The sequence below is a fragment of the Prunus persica genome, chromosome G6 (genome assembly GCF_000346465.2).
Source record: "Prunus persica cultivar Lovell chromosome G6, Prunus_persica_NCBIv2, whole genome shotgun sequence".
NCBI classification, from domain to species: domain Eukaryota; kingdom Viridiplantae; phylum Streptophyta; class Magnoliopsida; order Rosales; family Rosaceae; genus Prunus; species Prunus persica.
Genome location: NC_034014.1, coordinates 7,136,545 through 7,158,583, shown reverse-complemented (window position 1 = coordinate 7,158,583; position 22,039 = coordinate 7,136,545). Strand labels below are relative to the sequence as shown.

The 22,039-nt window shown below is 36.2% G+C and overlaps 3 protein-coding genes across 4 annotated transcripts; all 3 read right to left on the bottom strand.

Moving 5' to 3' along the window:
• LOC18774978 (ubiquitin-like protein 5) lies at nucleotides 2,545-3,203 on the bottom strand. The gene has a single exon (XM_020565246.1). It carries the CDS (start codon nucleotides 3,084-3,086, stop codon nucleotides 2,865-2,867), a length of 222 nt encoding a protein of 73 aa, XP_020420835.1. The 5' UTR covers nucleotides 3,087-3,203; the 3' UTR covers nucleotides 2,545-2,864.
• Nucleotides 4,511-13,893, bottom strand: LOC18773189 (serine/threonine-protein phosphatase 6 regulatory subunit 3). 2 transcript variants are annotated; one of them, XM_020565545.1, is made up of 19 exons: nucleotides 13,341-13,893; nucleotides 12,536-12,639; nucleotides 12,234-12,320; nucleotides 12,018-12,093; nucleotides 11,854-11,928; nucleotides 11,706-11,759; nucleotides 10,978-11,037; nucleotides 10,774-10,890; nucleotides 10,057-10,151; nucleotides 9,749-9,957; nucleotides 9,140-9,237; nucleotides 8,760-8,863; nucleotides 8,402-8,567; nucleotides 7,990-8,112; nucleotides 7,651-7,733; nucleotides 7,204-7,345; nucleotides 7,002-7,031; nucleotides 6,704-6,774; nucleotides 4,511-5,738 (listed from the first exon to the last, which is right to left on the bottom strand). In XM_020565545.1, the coding sequence occupies exons 1-19, from the start codon at nucleotides 13,377-13,379 to the stop codon at nucleotides 4,922-4,924; spliced, it is 2,550 nt and encodes an 849-aa protein (XP_020421134.1). In that variant the 5' UTR covers nucleotides 13,380-13,893; the 3' UTR covers nucleotides 4,511-4,921. The 2 variants fall into 2 exon arrangements, with proteins under 2 accessions (XP_020421134.1, XP_007208093.1); XM_007208031.2 differs by having other exon boundaries at nucleotides 4,511-5,735; nucleotides 13,341-13,892.
• Nucleotides 18,124-20,150, bottom strand: LOC18772924 (39S ribosomal protein L41-A, mitochondrial). Its single transcript, XM_007206211.2, has 4 exons — nucleotides 20,002-20,150; nucleotides 18,793-18,944; nucleotides 18,622-18,686; nucleotides 18,124-18,459 (listed from the first exon to the last, which is right to left on the bottom strand). Exons 2-4 carry the CDS (start codon nucleotides 18,935-18,937, stop codon nucleotides 18,391-18,393), a joined length of 279 nt encoding a protein of 92 aa, XP_007206273.1. The 5' UTR covers nucleotides 18,938-18,944; nucleotides 20,002-20,150; the 3' UTR covers nucleotides 18,124-18,390.

Sequence of the window (22,039 nt, the reverse complement as noted above, 5' to 3'; positions counted from 1 at the left end):
ATAATCGCTGTCAGATTTGCTATAAGAAAAAGTAGTTTGACATTTGGTAAATTTTTTTGTTAAAAGTGATGTTGGTGCAATAATCAGTTTCTAAGTGTTTGATAAATTTTTTTTGTGAAAGTATTGTGAGCTGTGTATAATGACTAAAAAAGGCATTATGTTGAAATGGTTTTTTTGTTAAAGTGTTTGATAAAAGGAAAAGAAATTTCACTTTCACTTATAATTTTTTTTTTAGTATTAAATACGTTTCCATCACACCCTAAAAATTATTTTAATTATAAAATAAATTAAATATTTGTATCCAAATGCTCTAAACTAATGTTTCAAGTTAAATCCAATATATTTCATTAAAAATAAATATTCTATCAAAGAAACAAAGAAACAAAAATAGGAACAGAAAAAAATTAAATATTCTTGCACTGACTTAGTCGGTTGAGATCGTTCACTAAACCGACTAAGTCAGTGCAAGAATATATATGGGACCGACACCAACCCATTACTCGTCCATTGACCACAGTCAACTCACCAAATCAATAGTTCAATGCAGTCGATTTTGGTGAGTTCGAATGAGAATGATGACAAGATTTAGTGACGATGGTGACATTTGACAACAAGATCTTGAGAGCATCTATGGATGTCGAAGGGAGAGAGGACTTTAAGAGAGACTTGACATAGAGAATTTTGTAGGTTGTGGCTAATTGAAGGAGACAAAATGTAAGATTAGTAAGTTAAAATGATAAAAATGTGGTGTGAGGAGGACTATGGTAAGTTTTGGGCCAAATGAATAGGCTTATGCCGAGTAGAAAATGTGAGTTTTTCGAATCAAAAAAGGAAAGTAATGCAAGCTGATTCAATTTAGTTAAACCTTCGATTCGGAAATTCAAAATCGTGAACGAAACTTGTTGAGTTGATCATGATTCATGTACGACTTTACTATCGAAATTCCAACAAAAAAATAAAACATACCAAATCGGTACGATCGTTCTAGTTTGGCCGAATTGGCCAATTTTCTTTGCAAATGGCAAACCTTAGCGCATGAGAGAAACCCTCATGCAATGGGGATTACATGTTTTGCTATCCCGATCAATAACACAATGACACGTAAGATCAATTTTCCATGTGTCATTGTGTTATTAGCTGGGAATAACAAAACAATGCTATCCCGTTATAAGAAAGTTTTTTTCCTAGGGCAGGCCCTCCTGTCATACCTAAAAAGAAGAAGAAGAAGAAGAAGAAGGCAAAACAAAACCAAAAAAAAAAAAGGCCCTAAACCATAGCCCTATAAGGGTTCCGAAATGATACTGAGCCCACAAAGTACAAAAGTATGAGAGTCCTTAAATATATAATAGCATAATGGTAAAACCATGCATCCTTTTATCCTTTCCGCACGGTGGTGAAGGTAATGGAAGCCTCCAGGGTTTCAGATTCTTCAGATTTTCAGTCCAAAACAAAAAGCGTGGCTGATCCGACCATCCACCATCCAAATTCAAACATTTGCAGTTGACATTACTTCATTGTTTTTTTTCAATTAAGTTTGTGTCATGAAACACCAGGATAATATGCCAACTGACACAAGTTTTCATGTTAAATTTGTGTCACTCAAATCAAACGGAAAATAGAAAGTAAAAAAGGAGAGATGACAGAATTGAAGAGCACCAAATACGGGACGGATTAGCAAAGACAAGACAAGATGTTACACTGAACAGAGACATGAAGCGAGACCAGAGAGAAAACAGAAACAGAACAGATGCACTCAGATTTTCCCATCGAAACCCACAAGATGCCTTTTTGTTTTTTTGTTTTTTTTTTTCTTCTTTTCTTTGGGATCTAAAACCAGTAAACTCCCAATTCTAACTTGCAACATTAAATACGACCTCCCATTAAATTGGTTCGCCTATACAACAGAAAACCTATTCTTGCATTCACACAGAACTTTGCAATTTCTTTCTGTCTTTCCTTGTTTGCCAAGGTTTCTCGTTTTTTTTCCCTGTTGATCTGTTGAGATTTGAGACAATGAATTCATAAATATTTTTTTCCTCACGTCACTTCACACGTCTTTGCCAACAATGGGAGCAAAAGCTAGAAGTCGCAAACAACATATATTCTCAGCTGGACTCTGGTGGACACAGGAAACAACTGCATTAAATTTGTCCACAATATCATGAGCAGTTGATGATTTGTATAAGTTCAAATCAACATTATTTGAACAAAACCTGTATTTTAACAGAAATTCATCTCTCTGTCTAGACCATGTTGATGAGCGCGCTCATCATCAATGTAAGAAACAATGCAGAGCTTTGAAATTTCCGATGTCCAAATGTTTACGATACGACGATCAATGCCCATAAACATACAGGCCCCAAACTCTTTACTCAACTCGTTCACATTGGGTTTAATCACTTGCAAGTGAAAGTGTTGAGAGAGAAAAAAAAAAAAAAAAAAAAAAAAGTTAAAACAACAGAGTTGGGTTCCAAAGCATTTTGCATTGCATCTTTACGTCCCTCTAAACTAGTGGCATGTTTACTGAGGCGTAGACATATAGAATTATCTTCTGAGCAATCAAATCATTTATTTCTTAAAATGTTTTCCACAAAACACAATGCATAACATATGCAGTCTTGAAGAAGCAGATCATATCATAAAATGAAAAACACAACCCACAATCTGCAAAGACAAAACAGAACAAGCAATATCTGATTGCTGCCCAACAACAATTAGCCATCAAATTAATTACCCAACAATTGACAATTAACAATTAACATGCAGGCAATGACATAATTAGTTAATTAATTAATTGCCAAGGCTCTTAAGCAAAGAAAAGAAACGACGACGTACGTAGGTAGGTAGAATTGAATTGATGAGTTTCAGTTGTAGTAGAGTTCGAGGCCCATGCCGTCGTGGATTTCGTAATCCTTGAGAGTGATGTGATCCTTGTAAATGTTGTACCACTTTTGGATTCGGATCTTATCGGCTCGGGTCCCCGTCTGGGCCGCCACCAGCTTCTTCAGGTCGCCTATGGTGTCGTCCTCGTTGCATTTCACCCGAACCTTCTTTCCCAGCCTGTCGTTCAGCACCACCTCGATCATCTTCTTCTTCTTCTTCTTCTTCTTCTGCAAGGTTTCAAGCCCTAAGGCCCCTGACCCCTATCCCGAGTTTCTCTGGATTGGTTGTCTATGGACTTGCAGAGGCGCTAAACAACTGAAATATGAGGAAGTTGGGCCTCTCTCGAACGTGCTACAATGTCCTACTGAGGGTATCTTCGTCTTTTCGCCTTGGGCTGAGCAAAATACTTGTAATACCATGTTCACGTCAGCACAGCAGGCCCTTGTTGTATCGGATTACAGAGTAACAATACTGTTCTTCTTACTAAACGGAAAAATATAAATAGTATAGCCACGCGGCTATACTATATATATTTTACATAAAAAATTTCACAATTTTTCTTTTATCAGTAGGAATATTTTAGAGCATTATTTAGTATTATTAGGCCATTACCCGAAGCTCTATTATCCCATTTTGATTTTTTACTTTTTTAGAATTATTACCCATATAAAGAATTTAGCATTTTTCCATTTAATACTTGTATTATACTAGCATGTACTTATTTTTCAATAATACTTTCATTTTTTCGTATATGTCTTAAAGACTCCATAAAATACACATTTTAAAAAAAAAAAACAAACGCAAAATGCATGTATTATATACGTACATACGTATTTTTCACGTTTAATACAAGTGTTTTTTTACAAAATTTTGAATAATACAGACAAAATTCACGTATTATATACATATTATATTTAAATATATTATATTAAAATATTATATACACTTTTCAGTTGTATCTTGCCAAAATTTTACCGAATAAAATACGTACATATTTTATTCGTACTTTTCGTTCCGTATTTTACTAACTAGGCTTATAAGTAAACACATAAAGTGGAAAAGAAAAAAAAAAATAAACTTCACTATTATTTATAAAGTCGGGCCCTCTAAATTGGGACAAAAACTTCAATTTGTTTCATAACCTCTCTTTTATTTCGTGATTAGCCATGTCATAAGAGAGATACACAGGGAAGAAGTATGACACAATGGTTAGGAGAGTTACAAGGCTTCCCCAAAATAATTGGACAAAAACACCCCTGAAGGACTTAACTACCTTGCATATAAGCCATTTGAATTTGTGCATCTAATTTTTTCTTTTCTTTTCAATTTTTTATATTCGCATCTAATTTTTAAACATTTTTTCATTCGGTGGGATTTAATTTTTAAACATTGAAATGTTACCCTTAACCTTGAACAATCTTTTCTACCCAAAAAACCCATTCTTTTATGCGCGTAGATAACCCTTAAGTTACTTCGGTGCTTTAGAGTTGCTGTCAGAATTGTTTATGAATGTTAATTCACATGCGTGAGATTTCTGAATCACCAAACCCAGAAGGAAGACAACATATTCAATCACTTTGCCTGCTAATAAGAAAAATAATATCATGGGCGAGAAAAGGCACTGCACTGATCATCAAAACTGCGGTAGATATGTATAGAATAACAATACCTAACCAATTTATAGGTAACGGGTCCAGATTCATCAAATGAAAGATACCACATTAAGAATGATTCCAGCCAGCAACGAAACTAGAAATATTTTGGATTTTGGGAAAATCCCATTATCAGTATCAGAACGAAACCAAAGATAAAAAAAAAAAAAAACTTAAATAATAAACAATGAGTAACAATAAGTAAACAGCAAATAACCATAACACAACCTACCATCTGATCCCATGTCGAAACAAAAATATACTGTACATATGACCTCCCGCTGCTGCTGCATAGGCCGCTGGCACCCTGCCATCCCGAAAATGGGGTCCCCTGCTGTTGTACCCAGTTTCAGATTTGAACAGCCAAAGCAGGATCAACCCACCATTCACTCCAAAACAGCAACCTCCTGATCAACCCTCCAATAATTTGCATCATTGAACTCCTTATTTGCAGGCCCACCATCGTCGGAGTTGTCCTTTTCTGGCACCTTTGGCATAATGTTTTTCTTCAACGGCCCTGCCTCCCCTACTATGCCCTCTTTAAGAGCCTGCTCCATAGCCTTCTCAGTACCTTCTAGTTCGACGCCAACAAATTCAACATCCTCTTCAAACAATGATGGCACTGCAGCTGATCGTTGGCTCCCATCACTACCCGGCGATCCTGCAGTAGAAGCAGTGGAGGAGGGAGAGCCATTTGAAAGAGCAGATTCTCCACTTGAAGGCACACTAGCATCAGGCACCACTACCTCGGCATGACTGGAAGGATTGACATCTGAGTCATCATGATCCTCGAATGGATTTATACTTGCACCACCGACTTGCAAATCTGATGATTCACTCCATCCCACCCATTCGGGCAAAGGCCTGTCTCCAAACAAATCCTCATTGTCAGTTGCCTCAAATCTGAAGAATCCACCCATATCATGGGAGGCACTTGCGTTCTCACCGTCTGGGTTCATGTTTCCACTGTTCCCATTAAATCCATTCATAAGGTTTTTGTTGGAAGTGGATGTGCCATCGACAGAGTCTTTACTTCCGGCCAATTCATCATCCTCCCCTACCACAACCTCATCATCACTACTGCTATTACCACCATTCGCAGTCCCATTCAAGTTTACTTCCTCCATCTCTGATGTGCCCACTGGTGCATTACTCATTCTATCATCTTGGAATGCAAACCAGTTGGAATTTGTAAATAAACTGCTGCATTCAGGATTAATACTATTCAGCATCGCCATTACATAATTGATTCTACAGCTACACTTATGATGCACAACATTGTGAAGACATCATTGCCAGAACTAGAGATAGAAAATTCATGACAATCATTGCCAACCATTTCAGGCACTACAAGCACATGTATACAGAAACTGTTGCATGTTCTTTTTTGTCAAATTATCAGTTGGGAAAGTGACTTCAGAAATGACTCCACACCATATCAACCCTAATTCATAGTTTGACAAAATACTAGACTATTTGACAAATGAAAAGTGCTCATATATATATATATATATATATATATATATAGAGAGAGAGAGAGAGAGAGAGAGAGAGAGAGAGACAGACTCAAATACGCTTATTTGAGGGACACCCTTGTAGGGCCCACTCATTGTATTTCTATTTTGTAGATTTTCATTCAAAGATCATCTCTACAAAAAAATCACTTGAATCCGATATCATTTGACCATTTAATTAAATTATTGAAATTGAAGTACTTTATTGAAGCACCATGGTCATTGATTTTGTTGGTCTCAATTAGATGCCTTAATGATTTTCAATTTGTATGATTGTTTGCAAGGATGATCTCTGAATGAAGATGTGAAAAAGTCAATCTCTTCTGTATTTAGTATATTGAATCAGATTCAACCTATAAGCCTGGAGACTAATTGGTATCCTTTTCCGTATTGTCTGGGAGTCTTGTACCATTTGAACCATGTTAAATTATTGTCATTACTGTGTATATAATTAAAGTTTTAGTACATCTCTTTTTTCATTTTTCTTGTGGATATTTTGTGTTTTTGGGTCGGGAAGTCCAGCCACTAGGGGCTATACAGAGTTTGGAAAATGTTGCAAATCATTATAGACCATGCATCCAATGTATTTCTACTAAACCTAAACTGGTGGCATACGGAGTTTGTTTTCCTTGATATAAGAACCAAAATACTCACCTTCCCTGGTCATCACCAAGCCGCAAGGATGATATAACTACTTCAGCAGATTCATCGTCAAAGTAGACATCCTGTATGTTACAAATCAAATCAACTCATTTCAGGATGCAATGAAACCAAATATTTACTTTTACAAAAAGAAAAATAAAAAAATTAAACATGTTTTCATGGTTTATCATGTTTCTGCCTCAGAGCTTTATCCAGAGCTTATTCATGTTAAAATAAAAATAGTTACCATCAAGCTCAATACATGAAACTACGGAAAGACATCAGTGGTAGAAATGACCAAACTAATTACCTCGTCATCTCGATCTAGGGTTCCATGGTCCTGCAATGCAAAGAATTCAAAACATTCATCCAACAATAACAAATGGAGGAACCAAAAACAAGAGTAAGGGGACGAATTTCCCGGGCGAAGCTATTCTATCCCCTTACCCCACAGGAAAACTAAAAAGGACGAAAAGCTGAAACTAATAAATACAATGCACCCAGCTAGATACCTCTCCTGCGTCCTCATTCCCATATATTTTGTATCTAAAAGCCTGGCTTAGATTATTTGCTAAAGCTGCTACATCATAATCTCTGTCATTCATGTCGTCGTCATCACTATCCCTCGTCCTGTCTTGCAAAGCAGTTGGGCGGCTGTGCATAACAAGGAGAAACAAAACGAAAGTTGAAGATCAAATCCAACTAAAAAAATCAATGTATAGAATCGTTAACTAAGTTGACCGTTTTAATAAGGCTTGACAACCATTTCTGTCCCTAAAAGAAGCAAAATGCGCCATCACAGTAGGTATCTTTAACACCTTATTTTAAACCCAACCGTTAAATTCATTACTTCGGATTGAGTGCTATATAAACCAGAACACAGTAATTTATTCATAATGGCCCCTAATCATACTTGACAACTGTGCATTGCAAAGTAGATATATGGCACAACAGCATACCCGCAAGCCCATCGATAAACATTTTCAACTGCATTGCGCTCCTGCAAAACTGTAGTCTGCCACTCACTCCATTCGCTATGTTCCTAGAGATCAAGCAAAGCAATGTTGTTTTACAAAGAATTTTAAAGATAAATATTAGCTACTAAGAAGACTAACATCCCACTCAAGTAGTGCTAATGTTCATAGTTTTGCCAATAATAGAGTGGTAAAGGTGAAAAAATTAGAGAAGCTTACAACAGTTACAAAAGATCAGATACGATCATTGTTAAAATCACAATTTTGAGCAGAAGTTGTGATCATTATGCTTATAGCAATTCAAAGTTTAAACCTGAAACCTACCTGAAGGCATGCCTTAACACGGCTTTGGCTGTTTCCCAACTGAATGAGCTTATTAGAAATTCGTGTAATGTGTCCCAGGTTTCCTGCCCGTGGTGCCGATTTACCAGCAGCTGGTACCGTTGGCTACATAACAAGGGAAAATTCAAACTATCAGAGCATGAAAAAAAATCAACAGCCAAGTATAGGTAATCACCAATATATGTAACTACATGCTATTGCACAAATCCAAACTCCATTTAAGGTTAGGCATGCTCTATTTTCTATGACATTACACCTCATCCAACAAGGAAATTAATGGCATTATAAACAATATCTAGCATGTTGAGCATTTAATGTTTGGCCACAACAGTCAGAAATTTAAGAAGTAGCCCACATTCAAGTATTCATTTATCCAGTTACTGAATCTCTCTACCTTGCTAGTATCACCAGACAGAAGAGGATGTTTATCTGTTTGAAGAAACTTCCCAATCAAATCACACTCTCGAAGGAGATGATCAACAATAGCATCACTCTTGCTTTCCAAACATGACGATATGATACTATCTACATGATGGTGCAATGAGTTATTGTAGGGGTACCTGCATTAATTAGATCAACCCATTAAGTTACTATGAACAGGTAAATCATTCAGTGTAACAAAAGAGAAGAACATGTCTCTTGGCAAGCTATCCTCAGGGGAGAGAGAGAGAGAGCGAGAGAGAGAGGAATCTAGATATCCAATAACTATCTCAAAATAAAATAAAATAAAATAAATCGAAGCAACAGCTTACTCAAAGAAAAGATCAATGATCCGTTGGATGGTCCCCGAGCTAACCAATTCCTTTTCTGCATCTTCATTACCCGATCTCAATAGAACAGCAATGAACTCCACAATCTGAAATAAATTGCAGAACAGTTAAAATGGCAATCGACACTGTCAGTTCTAATATCCAATAATTAACAATTTTCACTTTCTGTGATCTAGGGTGGAAAAGTCATTGACACATAATTTCTTATAAATAAAAAATAATTTCTACCAGCACCGAATTGAATTCTGAAATTTGTCAACAATTTATTACATTAACAACAGTCAGAATACTAGTCTCAACTCCAATCGAGGTAAAAACGGAGAATAAACTGTCTCGCACAAGCCAAATTAAAAAAAACCAACCTTTAAACGATACTTTCCAAGTGGAGGCCTCAACTCTCCGTATGTTGTCGGCAGTGTTTTCTCATCCGACGACACATTCAAAAGCATAAGCAAGTCACCTGGACAACCAAACTTTAAATCTTGAAATCATACTGAAGAAACAATTCTTCTGTTCCTTTTAAGGCATCTGTACTATAATGCAAGACTTGCATCAATGACAGCGAAAAAGTATCACTCCGCTGATTAATCCTAAGAGCCCTCAGATTTTGTTCAAATATGATATATCACTCCCCGGACATGGCAATATTTTTCACCTTATTATATGAGCCTTGTCATAAGCCAAAGCTTTGTCCGCTCTGAGGTTCAATCAGTTTACCTCTACCTTCCATGGACCTACACTATCCCCTTCCTACTTTCAAGTAGCTACAAAAGGCCATGTTACATTGAAAATTTACAAGCAGCATGGAGATTCCAAATTGTTGTTGGAAAATGTAATTGAAAAACTGAAATAATGATGTAAGCTGAATGAAATAGACAAAAAAAAACATTAGTTTTACATGCTATGCAGCTACAGAAATGTAAATTTCCGTAGTTGGAAAAAATCATGGCAAGATATAATTGCACACTCACCGAGTTTTGGCAACATTGCACTGACAGTGTCTGGATTAACAGGGATTGGAGACTCGTACATGTGTTGACTCCGAAAAGAATGGAACAAGGGAGAAGAAACTGCTGATCTTTTCGGATCCAACAAAGAGATACAAACAGAAAGCGAGTTTACAAGACTAGACTTTGAATGTGAATCTTCCAGTGCATGACCAAAAATCCTTGCAACGAAACTGCATATGAATTATTTAAGAACTCAAAACCATTGCCCATAAAGAATATATAGAAACGTAATAACTCAAAACCAACCAAAAAGTGCTCCGATTACAAACCTTGGGCTAGAAAGTTTGTTGGCTAGGGCTGATGGGGCATTTCGAGTTATAGCAGAAAGTGTCTCAGCTGCATTAGCATGAACTTCAGGAGAATTCTGATCCAAAAGTAAAAGGAAGTTGTTATATGTACAATATGCACCAGGGCTGCTAATGAGCTAAGTTATTTAACATTTGTTCCACACTTCTTAACCTGATGAAACATTTATAAGTTACCATTTAGTATATTCTCCATTTAATTATTTAAAAGTTTATCACAGTAGTCTCGCTTTCATTATCAATTCTTACCAAAAACAATAAAAATCATTTAGAACTCCAGCTAGAAAGGCCAAAGGCATACAGTTAAGGTGACAAAGTATGCAACACTTCCCAATTCTCTGTTCAACTATGGTTTCTGGATCCAAGAGGCTGCACCTTTATGTAACATCTAAAGAAGTGCACAGAGGAAATCCACCTCAAAAGTGGACATACACAAGACATATGAGCATTCAAATAATAAAAAATCTCCATTAGGTTATTTAGTTAACATATATGGTTTCTCTAAGGTACTGTGACCAGAATGACAAAAGAAAACAAAATGTAACCTGGGATATGCATAATGGCTATGGATGCTACAAGTGCATAACTAAGTATTCATTAAACAAATATGTTCCATAAATATGTAGAACGACTGAAAGAAAAAATTATACTGATAAACAAGAATATAATCTTCCAACTTACAGAAGGGCTCAATTTATCTACGATCATTTCTAGCAGATTACTTTCAGCTAACCATTGCATCACATCTATAAAATTGGGATACACATGGTCATCCGCGCCAACAAGTCGAACCAAAACCTGTACCATGAAAACACCTCAGATTGAACTACAAACAAGCATCTGAAAAACTTTGAACTTGATTCTGAAAATTTTATTCTTAATTACCTCCATGATGGATGTAATTCCTATCAAATCAACTAACTGGCGGAAAACATCCTGATGGGCCTGTAAACAACAACGATAGTAATCCACAACATTTACACGAATAAACAAAAGATGGATTTCGGATAACACCTATATTTCTCAGCTAAAACAGTGGCCTCGAAATTTTTTTCCAAAACAACAGTCAATGGAAGAATTGTCATAGGCAAGTAGCTAATTTTTGGCACAGCCCAATTCCAAATTGTGTGTAAGAAGCATAGAACTTTCAGATATTAAACAAGACCAAACATTAGGAATTACTTCAAACACAGAGAATATTCCAAACCACTAGGCATAATCTCCGTGTTTTTTTTTTTAAAAATCTTGATTTACTTCAAGAGCTAAATTGTCAGAATATACTGGTGTTTTATTAAAGAATAATTAATACCGGAACAACACAAATTTTGGCATCAAGGGTCATGATTGGCTGGAAAGATAATATTGATTTAAACTTTCAGCAACAAACTCTCACTTCTACTGGGAGTTTCTACAACAGAAGCAGGCCCAACAAACAAAGGTAACCATGGCAATCAAAAAAATGTGGGTTATAGATGCTAAAGCTGGCAATGTAAAGAGGCAATAGGTCCAAGTATCTGGTCATGCATTCATGCAATTGATATAAAAATTTAAAAAAAAAATTGGCATGAACTTTAAAATATACAATATAAAGATAAGGTTAAAAAGTTACTTACTTGAACATAATTCATAAGTGGGACTGTCTTTCGTATCATAAGGCATACAACAACCTAAAGTTGCCACACAAAAAAAGTGGATCAAGACACCCGTTTTGAGAGAAGAGCAAGTAGGACAAAAGGTTACCAGTATCATATAAAAAAATACCTTACTAAAATACCCAGCAAGCAGGGCACTATGAGGACGATTTGGTTCCAAGAAGGAGAAAAGTAAGTTCATTAGCTGCAAGCACATAATAAGCCTTTATCAATACTAAACAAGATTTTATGCATCAACTTCCTCATTCAAATATAGCATGTGGTCATGATTACCTCCTCTTCATCCACCAAAGTCTTGAAAATAACATCAATTTCACATGTAAAAACCTCACAAGCAATGAAAGGGAACCTAAATCATGAAACAGGTTTACTCAAATAATCAGAAGCAAGACCAACAAAAATAAAAATCCAAAAAAGTTTGGAGTTTGAACATTAGAATATAAGTATAAAAAAGGTCAAAAGTAAATCTTTGTCAAGATGGAACAATACTTGAAGGCTCGTTTGCTTTCAGCATCCTCAGGAGGTTCTTCAACAATATAACGCAATAATTGCTCCACCTGGGCTCTATCCCTTAAACTGAAAACAAAAACTTACACAAGGGTATCAATGTATCATCCACAATCAAGTTCCATATTATACAAGATATCATGTACAATTCATTCCTTCACAAATTCAAGAAAATTGTAAGGAAAAAGAACAAATTCTGGTATTGACTTGTAATATATACAATAGGGAAGTTGATAATATGCGGAACAGTACAAGCCCTACAGAGGAAAACAACGAGACATTACAAATTAATGAGACGAGTGTTTAAAGCTTTGCATTCTTGGATAATTTCTTCTTCATCCAGAAGCTCATCCAGTGTAAAATTCTCCTTGTCTAGCACCGACTCCACCTGTAAAGGAGAAAAAACAGAAGAGAAAACAACGATAACAATTAGCGGGCATAAGAATAAAAATCCTGCAGTAGTAAGCTAAGAAACCTGTGTTACTTGAAACTACAACAGTCGAACACTGTTACTCATGTTTATAGCTGGCCAAATATTAAAAGGCAGTACCCCTCGTAATCACATAGGAACTAGAAGCTGCTACAGTGAGCAGCAGCCAAATAGAGGGTAACCACATATCCTTAAGTTTTCTCAGCAACCAACCAGAGGGTAATCACATATGCTTAATTTTTCTCAGCAACCAAACAGAGGGTAATCACATATCCTTAAGTTCTCTCAGCAACCAAGAAGAGGGCAACCACATATCCCAAATTTAGAAAATTTAAGCTCACCTACTTTAATCACAATTAGATTAATAAAAGACGTCACTTGTAAAGTACAAAACAAATCCTGGAAAATACTGCTTACTAAAACCAGTTGTTCATTCAACTTCGAAAACTAATACAGCTAAGTCCGATCAGTCAAAAGTAAATTGCAATAAGACAAAAAAATTAAACGCCCCTCAGCTAGAGATGAAACATAAACTAAAATATTTAGCAATTAAACTTCTGAATAAGCAGCAAATTGATCAAACAGAAGACCAGTAAATTTCAAAATAAGAAGCTCATACTAGGTTTTAAAATGAAAGAGATTGAGAAAGATAGAGTTACAGGCGAGGAGGCAGAGAGAGCAGTGAGCTTCCAAAACATGGTGAAGAAGGAGAAAGCAGAGCTGGGAAGTAAGAGCTGTCTTAGATCTGTAAACCCTAGAAGAAGCAGCAGAAAATCTAGGGCCTCTTCAGGGACAAAGCCGAGAGGTGGGGATTTGAGAGAAGGGGCGGGGAGGTCGGTGGCTTTGAAGCTCGAAAGTCGAAACCCTAGTTTTCTTTTGAGAGATCGATGAGGTGAGGAGGAGGGAGCAAAGGCCGTGAAGATCGAGAGACAGAGAAAATGAGCCCCCAAAAAAATAATAAGCTGTGAGAGCAAAAAGGGTAAACGGCTTGTTGGCTTATTTGGCTAATTGCTGAATGCTGATGGAGAGACAGAGAGAGAGAGAGAGAGAGAGAGAGAGAGAGAGAGAGCACAAAACCACAAATAAGGTGAAATTAACATTTTTCTTTTCTTTTCTTTTTTTACTTTTTCAAGTGGTACATGTTATGATGATTCATGAATTACTTTGATTTTCCCTCACGGTAAAATCATTAGATTAATGACAAAATAAAAAATCAATTTGAATTAAAGAAATATGATGATTGATGCATGCATGAAATGTGTGACACTTTTTATGTGTATAAAATAATGCAATCTACATAGTGTTGGTGTTGTATGATTGTGAAATTTGATTTTAGTGGCTGACCTTAAGGTGCGTGGCCTTTTTCCCCTTTTACAAAAAATAAACATTAAAGCACAAAATCACAGCACAACTACTCCACACCATACTAAAATAGTTCATTTTGATCCATGAACTAAGAGAAAATCAACTAACCAATATACACCAAAATATATGCACAAACATATTGGCTTATTTGGAAGTGATTCTAAAAATATCAATAATCACTTTTATACAAAAATAAAAATAATAATAAGTGATTCTTCGTATAGTCACTCTAAAGTGGTTTTCGGTGATTTTATGGAGAATCACATCCTATGTATTTCTCCCCAAAATCACTTAAAATCACTTAGACCCCGTTTGGTTCATGAGAAAGGAGGCTTGGGAATGGGAAATCAATTGTTTTCTTATGTTTAGTAAGTCCAGACATAAGAAATGGTTGTCTGACACATGAGAAAGTAAAGGGAGAAAGTGAAGCCCTTCTCTCAATTTGGGTTTTGTTTTCCCTTCTCGTGGGAAAGTTTGAAAAAATGAGCAAACATTCAATGCATATTTTTCATGACCATTTTGTCCCTATTAACAATTTAGAATTACAATATATCATTAAATGCATTCTTTTTTTATTTGATTTAATATGGGTATAATTGAAAAATTATACAAACTTTGTTTTCCCATTCCTACTCAGAACAAACATGCATGACCAAACGTGGAAAAAAAATCTTCCATTTCTTATCCCTTGGGAAATGACATGGGAAGTGATTTTCCCTCAAATCCGTTTCGTAAACCAAATGGGGCCTTAGGGCTCGTCTGTGAGTGATTTTGAATAAGCCAGAATCACATAAAAGGAAAAGCACTTCTCATATGCTTTCTCCATGTATAATCACTTTAAGGCCCCATTTGATTCATGGGAAATGAGACTTGAGGATGGGAAATCATTTACTTTCCCATGTTTGGTAAGTTCAGGCATGGAAAATAGTTGTCTTGCACATGGGAAAGTAAGAGGGAAAGTGAAGCCCTCATTCCCCCTTGGGTTTTGCTTTCCTCCTCATTGGAAAGTTTGGGAAAATGAGCCAACATTAAATATACATTTTTCATGACCATATTGTACCCATTAACAATTTTGAATTACAATATAACATTAAATGCATTCTTTTTTTATTTGATTTCACTTGGGTATTTTAAAAAATTAAACAAACTTTGTTTTACATTCCTACACAAATCAAACATGTGAAAGGAAATAAAGTAGCATTTCTTGGTTACTTTCCCATGATTACCAAACATGGGAAAGGAATCTTCATTTCTCATCTCTTGGGAAATGGTATGGGAAGTGATTTATCCTCAAATTTGTTCCGTGAACCAAATGGAGCCTAAGTGATTTTAATAAGTGATTATGGGGAGAAGCACATTCCATGTGTTTCTCCATAAAATCACTTAAAACCACTTAAAGTGATTATATAAAGAAGTGATTCTTCACATAAGTGCTTTTTGGCCTATTCATAATCACTCCTAAACGAGCCATTAAAGTGATTATATAGAGAAGCGCATGTGAGGTGTTTCTTCCCATGAGTGATTTTGATCTATCTATAATCACTCCCAAACGAGCCTTATGTTTCAAAGAATATCTTCTCTTAAGCTACTTGCGTGAAACCACACGAGATTTTCTAGAATTTTTTTTTCTCTCAAGCGATGTTTAGGGTTTATATGCGTAAATATATACATTGATTTTATACTATAGATCTAGTGAAACATGTTTGTTATATTCTGTTGTTCTTCTTACTCTTAGTTGAAATGGAGAATTCTCAAAAATTAACAAGAGAATATATATAAAATGTCCTTATGATTAAATTTTCTATTAAAAATTAAAAGATTGAAAAAAAAAATTCTTAGTAATTGCTATATCTATTGGTATTTTAAAATCTTAAATTCATTTGGTTTGTTTTTTTAGTACAAGCGATTTGGGGAGGGGAATTTACACAAATATTTATTCGGCATTTGGGGGTTTCGAACCTCTGCCCACATGAATAAAAGTGGAAGAGTTCAACCAACTAAAAGTTATACCCACTAACTCCTTTGGTTTATTAAAAGTTATTGCTTCCCATATGTTTCTCTCCCAAGAAGTCTTTCAAATTTATTTTTCTTCCACACTAATGAAGAAATAAATAGAGTTTTCTATTTAAACTCTACACTTCTCTATGTTCATCCTATATTCTAAGTTCACCCCAACATCTAATTCAAATTTTCACAATTTCTATAAAAAAAAATTAATTATCTTCCCAAACTATCTCTAAATATGCACCTAACAGAAAAAATAAAATAAAAAACTCATCAACCTCACACCTTACACCCCGCTTTATTGCTCCTCACCACTCTAAGTTCACCTCAACCTCATATTACTTAAATAGATAAAAACACTGTTGTCAAATGTGTAGCACTATTTTATTATTATTATTATTATTATTAAAAATTTCAGAATAAACTGTTAGGTTTTGATAGAGAAATGTTGATAGTTAAATTAATATGTAAGTTACCATCATCAAACAAACTAGCGTATTAAAAGAAATTTTAGCCATAGATATGTCTACGATATGATTGTAGCCTTAAATTGACATATTTTTATTTAAGCAGCTATGGTTTGCAACTAGATATCATTCACTTAGATTTCAAGTCTGGTTTGGAGGCTTTATGTAATGTGAAACCAATTAAAGCTATTTTCCTTGGTGTCCGAATTGGTGATCCTACTGTGGTACTTTGATTTTCTATATCGGCAAAGTCACAATCATATCGCAAACATATCTTTGGCAATAAGGTGTTGAGGAGTGTAAGATCCCACATCAACCAACGGAGAGGGGGTGATGTGCCTTATATGTGCACACCCGCATCCATCTAGCACGAGGCCTTTTGGGAGCTCACTGGCTTCGGAGTGGTAGGAACTCCGAAGTTAAGCGAGTTGGAGGCTAGAGCAATCCTAAGATGGGTGACCCACTGGGAAGTTGCTCGTGAGTTCCCAGAAACAAAACCGTGAGGGCCAGAGAGGGGGGGCCCAAAGCGGACAATATCGTGCTACGGCGGAGCCGATCCCGGGATGTGACAATTTGGTATCAGAGCCACTCTGTCGTGTGGTGCGAGTGTGCCGACGAGGACGTCGGGCCCTTAAGGGGGGTGGATTGTAAGATCCCACATCAACCAACGGAGAGGGGGTGATGTGCCTTATATGTGCACACCCGCATCCATCTAGCACGAGGCCTTTTGGGAGCTCACTGGCTTCGAAGTGGTAGGAACTCCGAAGTTAAGCGAGTTGGAGGCTAGAGCAATCCTAGGATGGGTGACCCACTGGGAAGTTGCTCGTGAGTTCCCAGAAACAAAACCGTGAGGGCCAGAGAGGGGGGGCCCAAAGCGGACAATATCGTGCTACGGCGGAGCCGATCCCGGGATGTGACAAGGAGTTTGTGTTTTTCAAAAATTTAATATGAAGAGTGGTGGAGTGTGTGCCCGCGGGGGAGGAGGGGGGTGGTGTGTGTATAGATGTACTAGGGTTAAGTATTAAGTTGGATGACCTTTTTTGTCTTTTTACACAATAATAAAACTTAAGAGCTTAATGATTTAAGTATTGGAATAAACAAAGAAAAATGTGGAGTTTAAATAGAAAAACTCAAGAAATAAAACAGTAAAACAAACTTTTTTTTAAAATATTTTGGTGCCAGGAGTCGAACCCAAAAACTAAACCAAAGATTTCGTAAGAGCATCTCCAAGGGAGATGTCAAATACCAAACATTAAATTTAAATATGATGGCTGATGTGGCAATTTGACATTTACACAGTTTTACACTCCACTCGATTTGTCCAATAAATAATTATTGTAACAGTCAAATCATTTAAGATAAAGAAGAAAAAAATAAAAAATGAAAATAACAACCAACTGTCTTTAAAAAAATAATAAAATATTTATTTGTCATCTTGCTTTTGGAATGTCAAAAGTAATGGCTGAACCTCTAGCCTTCATTCCACATTAGCTTTGACAATTCGGTTGGACTGATGTGAGATGTTATTTCTAGCCGTTAAATGTTTATGTGGCACTTTTGACATATCGGTTGGAGATGCTCTAAGACCTACTTGCCCTTGGCATTAGTTCCTTAATTAATTTTCCTGTTTAGCAAATACCAAATCATAATTTTTGCTACAATTACATATTATACGGCAATTTTCTGCCTCCTTTTCTTGCGTATAAATAATCTGGTGCAGTCGACCAGAAAAATAAATAAACCAATGCTTCAACCAAGAAGAAAGGTTCATTATTTGAACAAGTCCAAGGCATGAACCTGCCAAACTAGATATTGACCTAATTCACGATTAAAACAATAAACAAACAAATCAAATGCTTGTCACTCAGTATGCTTATTTAGTTGATCCAGCAGACTCACTAGTCTTGACATCTCTTGGGCACTGAGATACATATGGTTTGAGCTGCAAGCAAGAAGGGGAAAAGCAATTTAGAATTACATGAGTATTGAAGTAAGAGCTGCAGAGTTCAGCTATGAATTTCCAATTGGAAACACTCATTTACAGATAAAAACTATAAATGATAAATACAACAAAAGAAACCAAAAAAAATAGAAACATGTTCACCTTGAAGTCGGTTAAATCAGGGACTACATAGTTAGGTAATTTCTCCTGCTGCACGACATACTTAGCTGCAAAAGTTTTGGGCAATTTGGATAACATGTCAAGTAAGAATTCTTACCCTTAAAAATTGAACGAGCACCTTGTCAAGTTTGCAAAAAGGGAAATGAGGCAAACCTTTTCTAGTGTGGAAACCAATGGGCTTGCAATTCTTCCCCTTGTAGTAGTCCCTTGGGGCACGTTTGGAGGAAAGAATGTCAAGCGATGATGTGCGCTTTCGACGAAATGCCCTTCCTAGCCCTAGTATTAGTCCCAATGCCATTTTCTTCCTTCTCACAATAAATCAAACTAAAACTAATCAGCAAACATGCTTGAAACCATAAATGCGTACCCTAAAACTAACAAAGAAATCAGCTGAAGAGAGAGGAGCATTGCCTGTTAAAAAAGGGCCAAGAAAACAGAGGTGAAACCAAGAATTTATCTCAGGACAATAAACGCCAAAGTTTTATTATTGATTCACAGTACTTTCATTAAGGTTGAAGACAACATTACCAGGTCATAACGACCTTTAACAAGTTTTCATACTTCAAACGTTGCATTATACCTCATTGTCTATACAGTCTATGTATGTTAAAATCTAACACTTGCTAGTACATCTGAAAATTCTTAATTGGAAAGTTGTAATTGGCCCCAGACTGTGGAACAAAGGATTATCCCGGACCTAAGCCGAGGTACTGACAGTGACACTCAAATATCGCAGAACAGAATGTGATATGATGAGCTAGAATGCAATCGAAACAAAGACACATGGAACGGGTTACCTACTCTTAACAGTCAAAGCGTACCCTTTCATTCCGAATTCCCAAGTAGGATTCGAAACCTACGACAAGAGCATATTAGTAACATAGCTTTTCTATGACATAACAAACTATCATCCTTCACAACAATTTTCTTTTCCGAGCATAGAAAACATTTCACTTTAGCTAGAAGAATTACAGTAACAGTTAATGTAACCCTCTGACCTGCCATGACTTGTATCACCCAAACAGGAAAATTCACAAACACATTTACATCATTCCCACAAGCAAGTAAACAAGGCCCATTGAATTACTGCTAACTTTCAAAGTTCTAACCAGGCCTGGAGCCAATTCAGAAAACTCTGGTTTCCCCCGGGAAATTTGCAGAAAGCTATGAAATTGCAAGCATTTTATTTCCTATGGGCTAGACCCAGTTCATGATTTTGGCTAAGGCTAATGAAAGCCTTCTCATTTTTCCTCAAAGATTCACAGAGTAAACAATAGTATTCAATAAATTTCATGGCAGCTTGTTTGTGCGCTCCGCCACCAAAAAAAAATTACTGAACTGAAAAAGGGTCGATGAGTTTACCTGAGAACGGCGGCAGCGGCGAGCGAAGAATCACCGGAAGGTGGGCTTCGCCTGAGAATTGAAAGAGTGAGGCGGCGCGACAAAGGGTTATTACAAATTACATCGACTGGGTATGTATGGTTACATGCGGTGGGTTGCACGGTAGGTTAGAGCATCTCCAATGGGGGTGTATAAAGAGATGTATGTTAAAATTAAAATTAACTTAATATAAAAAAAAATTAATTTTATAAAGTAAACACAAAATACAAATTTAACACAAAAATGAATTAAGACAAACAAAACAATTATACATCATAGATTTACATCTTTTCCCATTGGAGCAAAAACGTATTTACACCCCCAGAAGGTGTAAAAGGGATGTAAAAGTGGCTTTACACCTCCGAATTTACACCCCTCATTGGTGATGCTCTTATAGTAACCCCCACTAAAGACGTAAGCTTCAAATGGTTATGAGCATGTTAGAGCATCCATAATGGGAGGGTGTATAAGGGGGGTATGTTAAATATACACCCCTTATTACAGGAATCATCTTCAATGGGAAGATGTAAAGGGTTGTAAACATACATCACCATCATGGAGATGTAAAATAAAATGCACATTTGCATCTATTTTTACATCTTTTGCAGGTGGGACCCACCCGAGAAAAGAGAGAACAAATTATACATCTTAGATTTACATCATTTTTCATTGGAGCAAAAAACATATTTACATCCCCTGGAGGTGTAAAGGGGATGTAAAAGTGGATTTACACTCTCGAAAATACAATCCCCCCCCCCCCCCCCCCCACAAACTGTGGATGCTCTTAGAAGGAACCTATTTGTGAAAAGTCCTTTAAAATGCTAATGCATAAAATGATTAAAAATTTACAATAAAACGAAATTAAACACATAAATATTATATTAAAAATATATATTGATTTTGAGAAAAAATATATTGACAACTATAAGAAAAATAGGTTTTATAAATAAGCTCATTTTAGCATGATATATTATACAAAAACTCATATAGAGTCTATTTGGAGAGAAAAATCCAAAACTAGGCACTTATCATTTTCTAATTGATTCTTAGAAAACTTTAACACACTAAGAATCAATTAAAAAATAACAAGTAACTAGTTTTAGGTTTGGCGATGAAGATGGGCTTCGACGATAAAGATTGCGGCAATTTGGCGATGAAGATGACGTTTGGCGATTGCGTCATTTCTCCTCCAGACCCATAACCATCTCCAACCTCCATGAGCTTCGACCTAGAGAACTGTGTACCAGTTGAGGTGGTTGTTTACGCACTTGTCGGCGGCCAAGAGCACGTCAACGATGACCAAGATCTGATCTGAGTCGTCCAATTGCTACTCGATCTCCTAAGCCAGAATTGCAAAGTCCCGACAGCTGCTTAGATCTTGGTTGTGTAGAAGCTTCTTAGCGATTCCGAGCAAGCGCTCAGCTTCCACTCTATTTGGATCCATGTATTTGGATTGCCTATGGCGTTTGTTGTTCTGGTTTGTTGGGAAAACAAAAAATTTCAAAATTCAAAATGGAAATTGAAATCGAAAAGTTCATCTTTCACTTGCAGTCTGATTTGATTGTTAATGTTTTTGAGCTTGGGTGTCTAAAATTTCTCCAAAATTCAAGGTTCGAATATGGGGAATATGGGTTTCATACCATTGTCTGAGAATTACTGAAGCTTGGCTGAGCTTAGGTGTCGCTCGTTGGAGCTGTGGGGGGATGCTCGGTTTGGGGGTGGGGGAGGGGTGGCTGCTAGGTTTTTCCAAATTATTATGATTATAATTCTTTATTTTTGCTTTATAAATTTTGAATTAATTTAAACAATAAATTAATTTTTTATTAATTTTTTGTCCACTTGGAAATCCACATCATCAAAAAAGAGTCTCACATTTGCCACATCAACATTTAATAGATTCACTAACGGTTTAAATAATGGATGGGGCAATTTGTAGGGTTTCCAGGAATTTGAGTATGTACTCATAAATGTCTCTAAAATTGAGTATGAACTTAAAAATGACCCTATAATTTGAGGATTT

What these genes read in the sequence shown, in the direction of transcription:
- LOC18774978 (XM_020565246.1), bottom strand. Translation starts at nt 3,086, where the DNA reads ATGATCGAGGTGGTGCTGAACGACAGGCTGGGAAAGAAGGTTCGGGTG.
- LOC18773189 (XM_020565545.1), bottom strand. Translation starts at nt 13,379, where the DNA reads ATGTTTTGGAAGCTCACTGCTCTCTCTGCCTCCTCGCCT. An exon ending in TGTCTGGTGATACTAGCAAG is followed by an intron (nt 8,113 to 8,401) that starts GTAGAGAGATTC and finishes CTTGTTATGTAG; the next exon opens with CCAACGGTACCAGCTGCTGG. An exon ending in GTGTTAAGGCATGCCTTCAG is followed by an intron (nt 7,734 to 7,989) that starts GTAGGTTTCAGG and finishes CTTGATCTCTAG; the next exon opens with GAACATAGCGAATGGAGTGA.
- LOC18772924 (XM_007206211.2), bottom strand. Translation starts at nt 18,937, where the DNA reads ATGGCATTGGGACTAATACTAGGGCTAGGAAGGGCATTTCGTCGAAAG. An exon ending in TGGTTTCCACACTAGAAAAG is followed by an intron (nt 18,687 to 18,792) that starts GTTTGCCTCATT and finishes AAACTTTTGCAG; the next exon opens with CTAAGTATGTCGTGCAGCAG. An exon ending in CTGATTTAACCGACTTCAAG is followed by an intron (nt 18,460 to 18,621) that starts GTGAACATGTTT and finishes TCTTGCTTGCAG; the next exon opens with CTCAAACCATATGTATCTCA.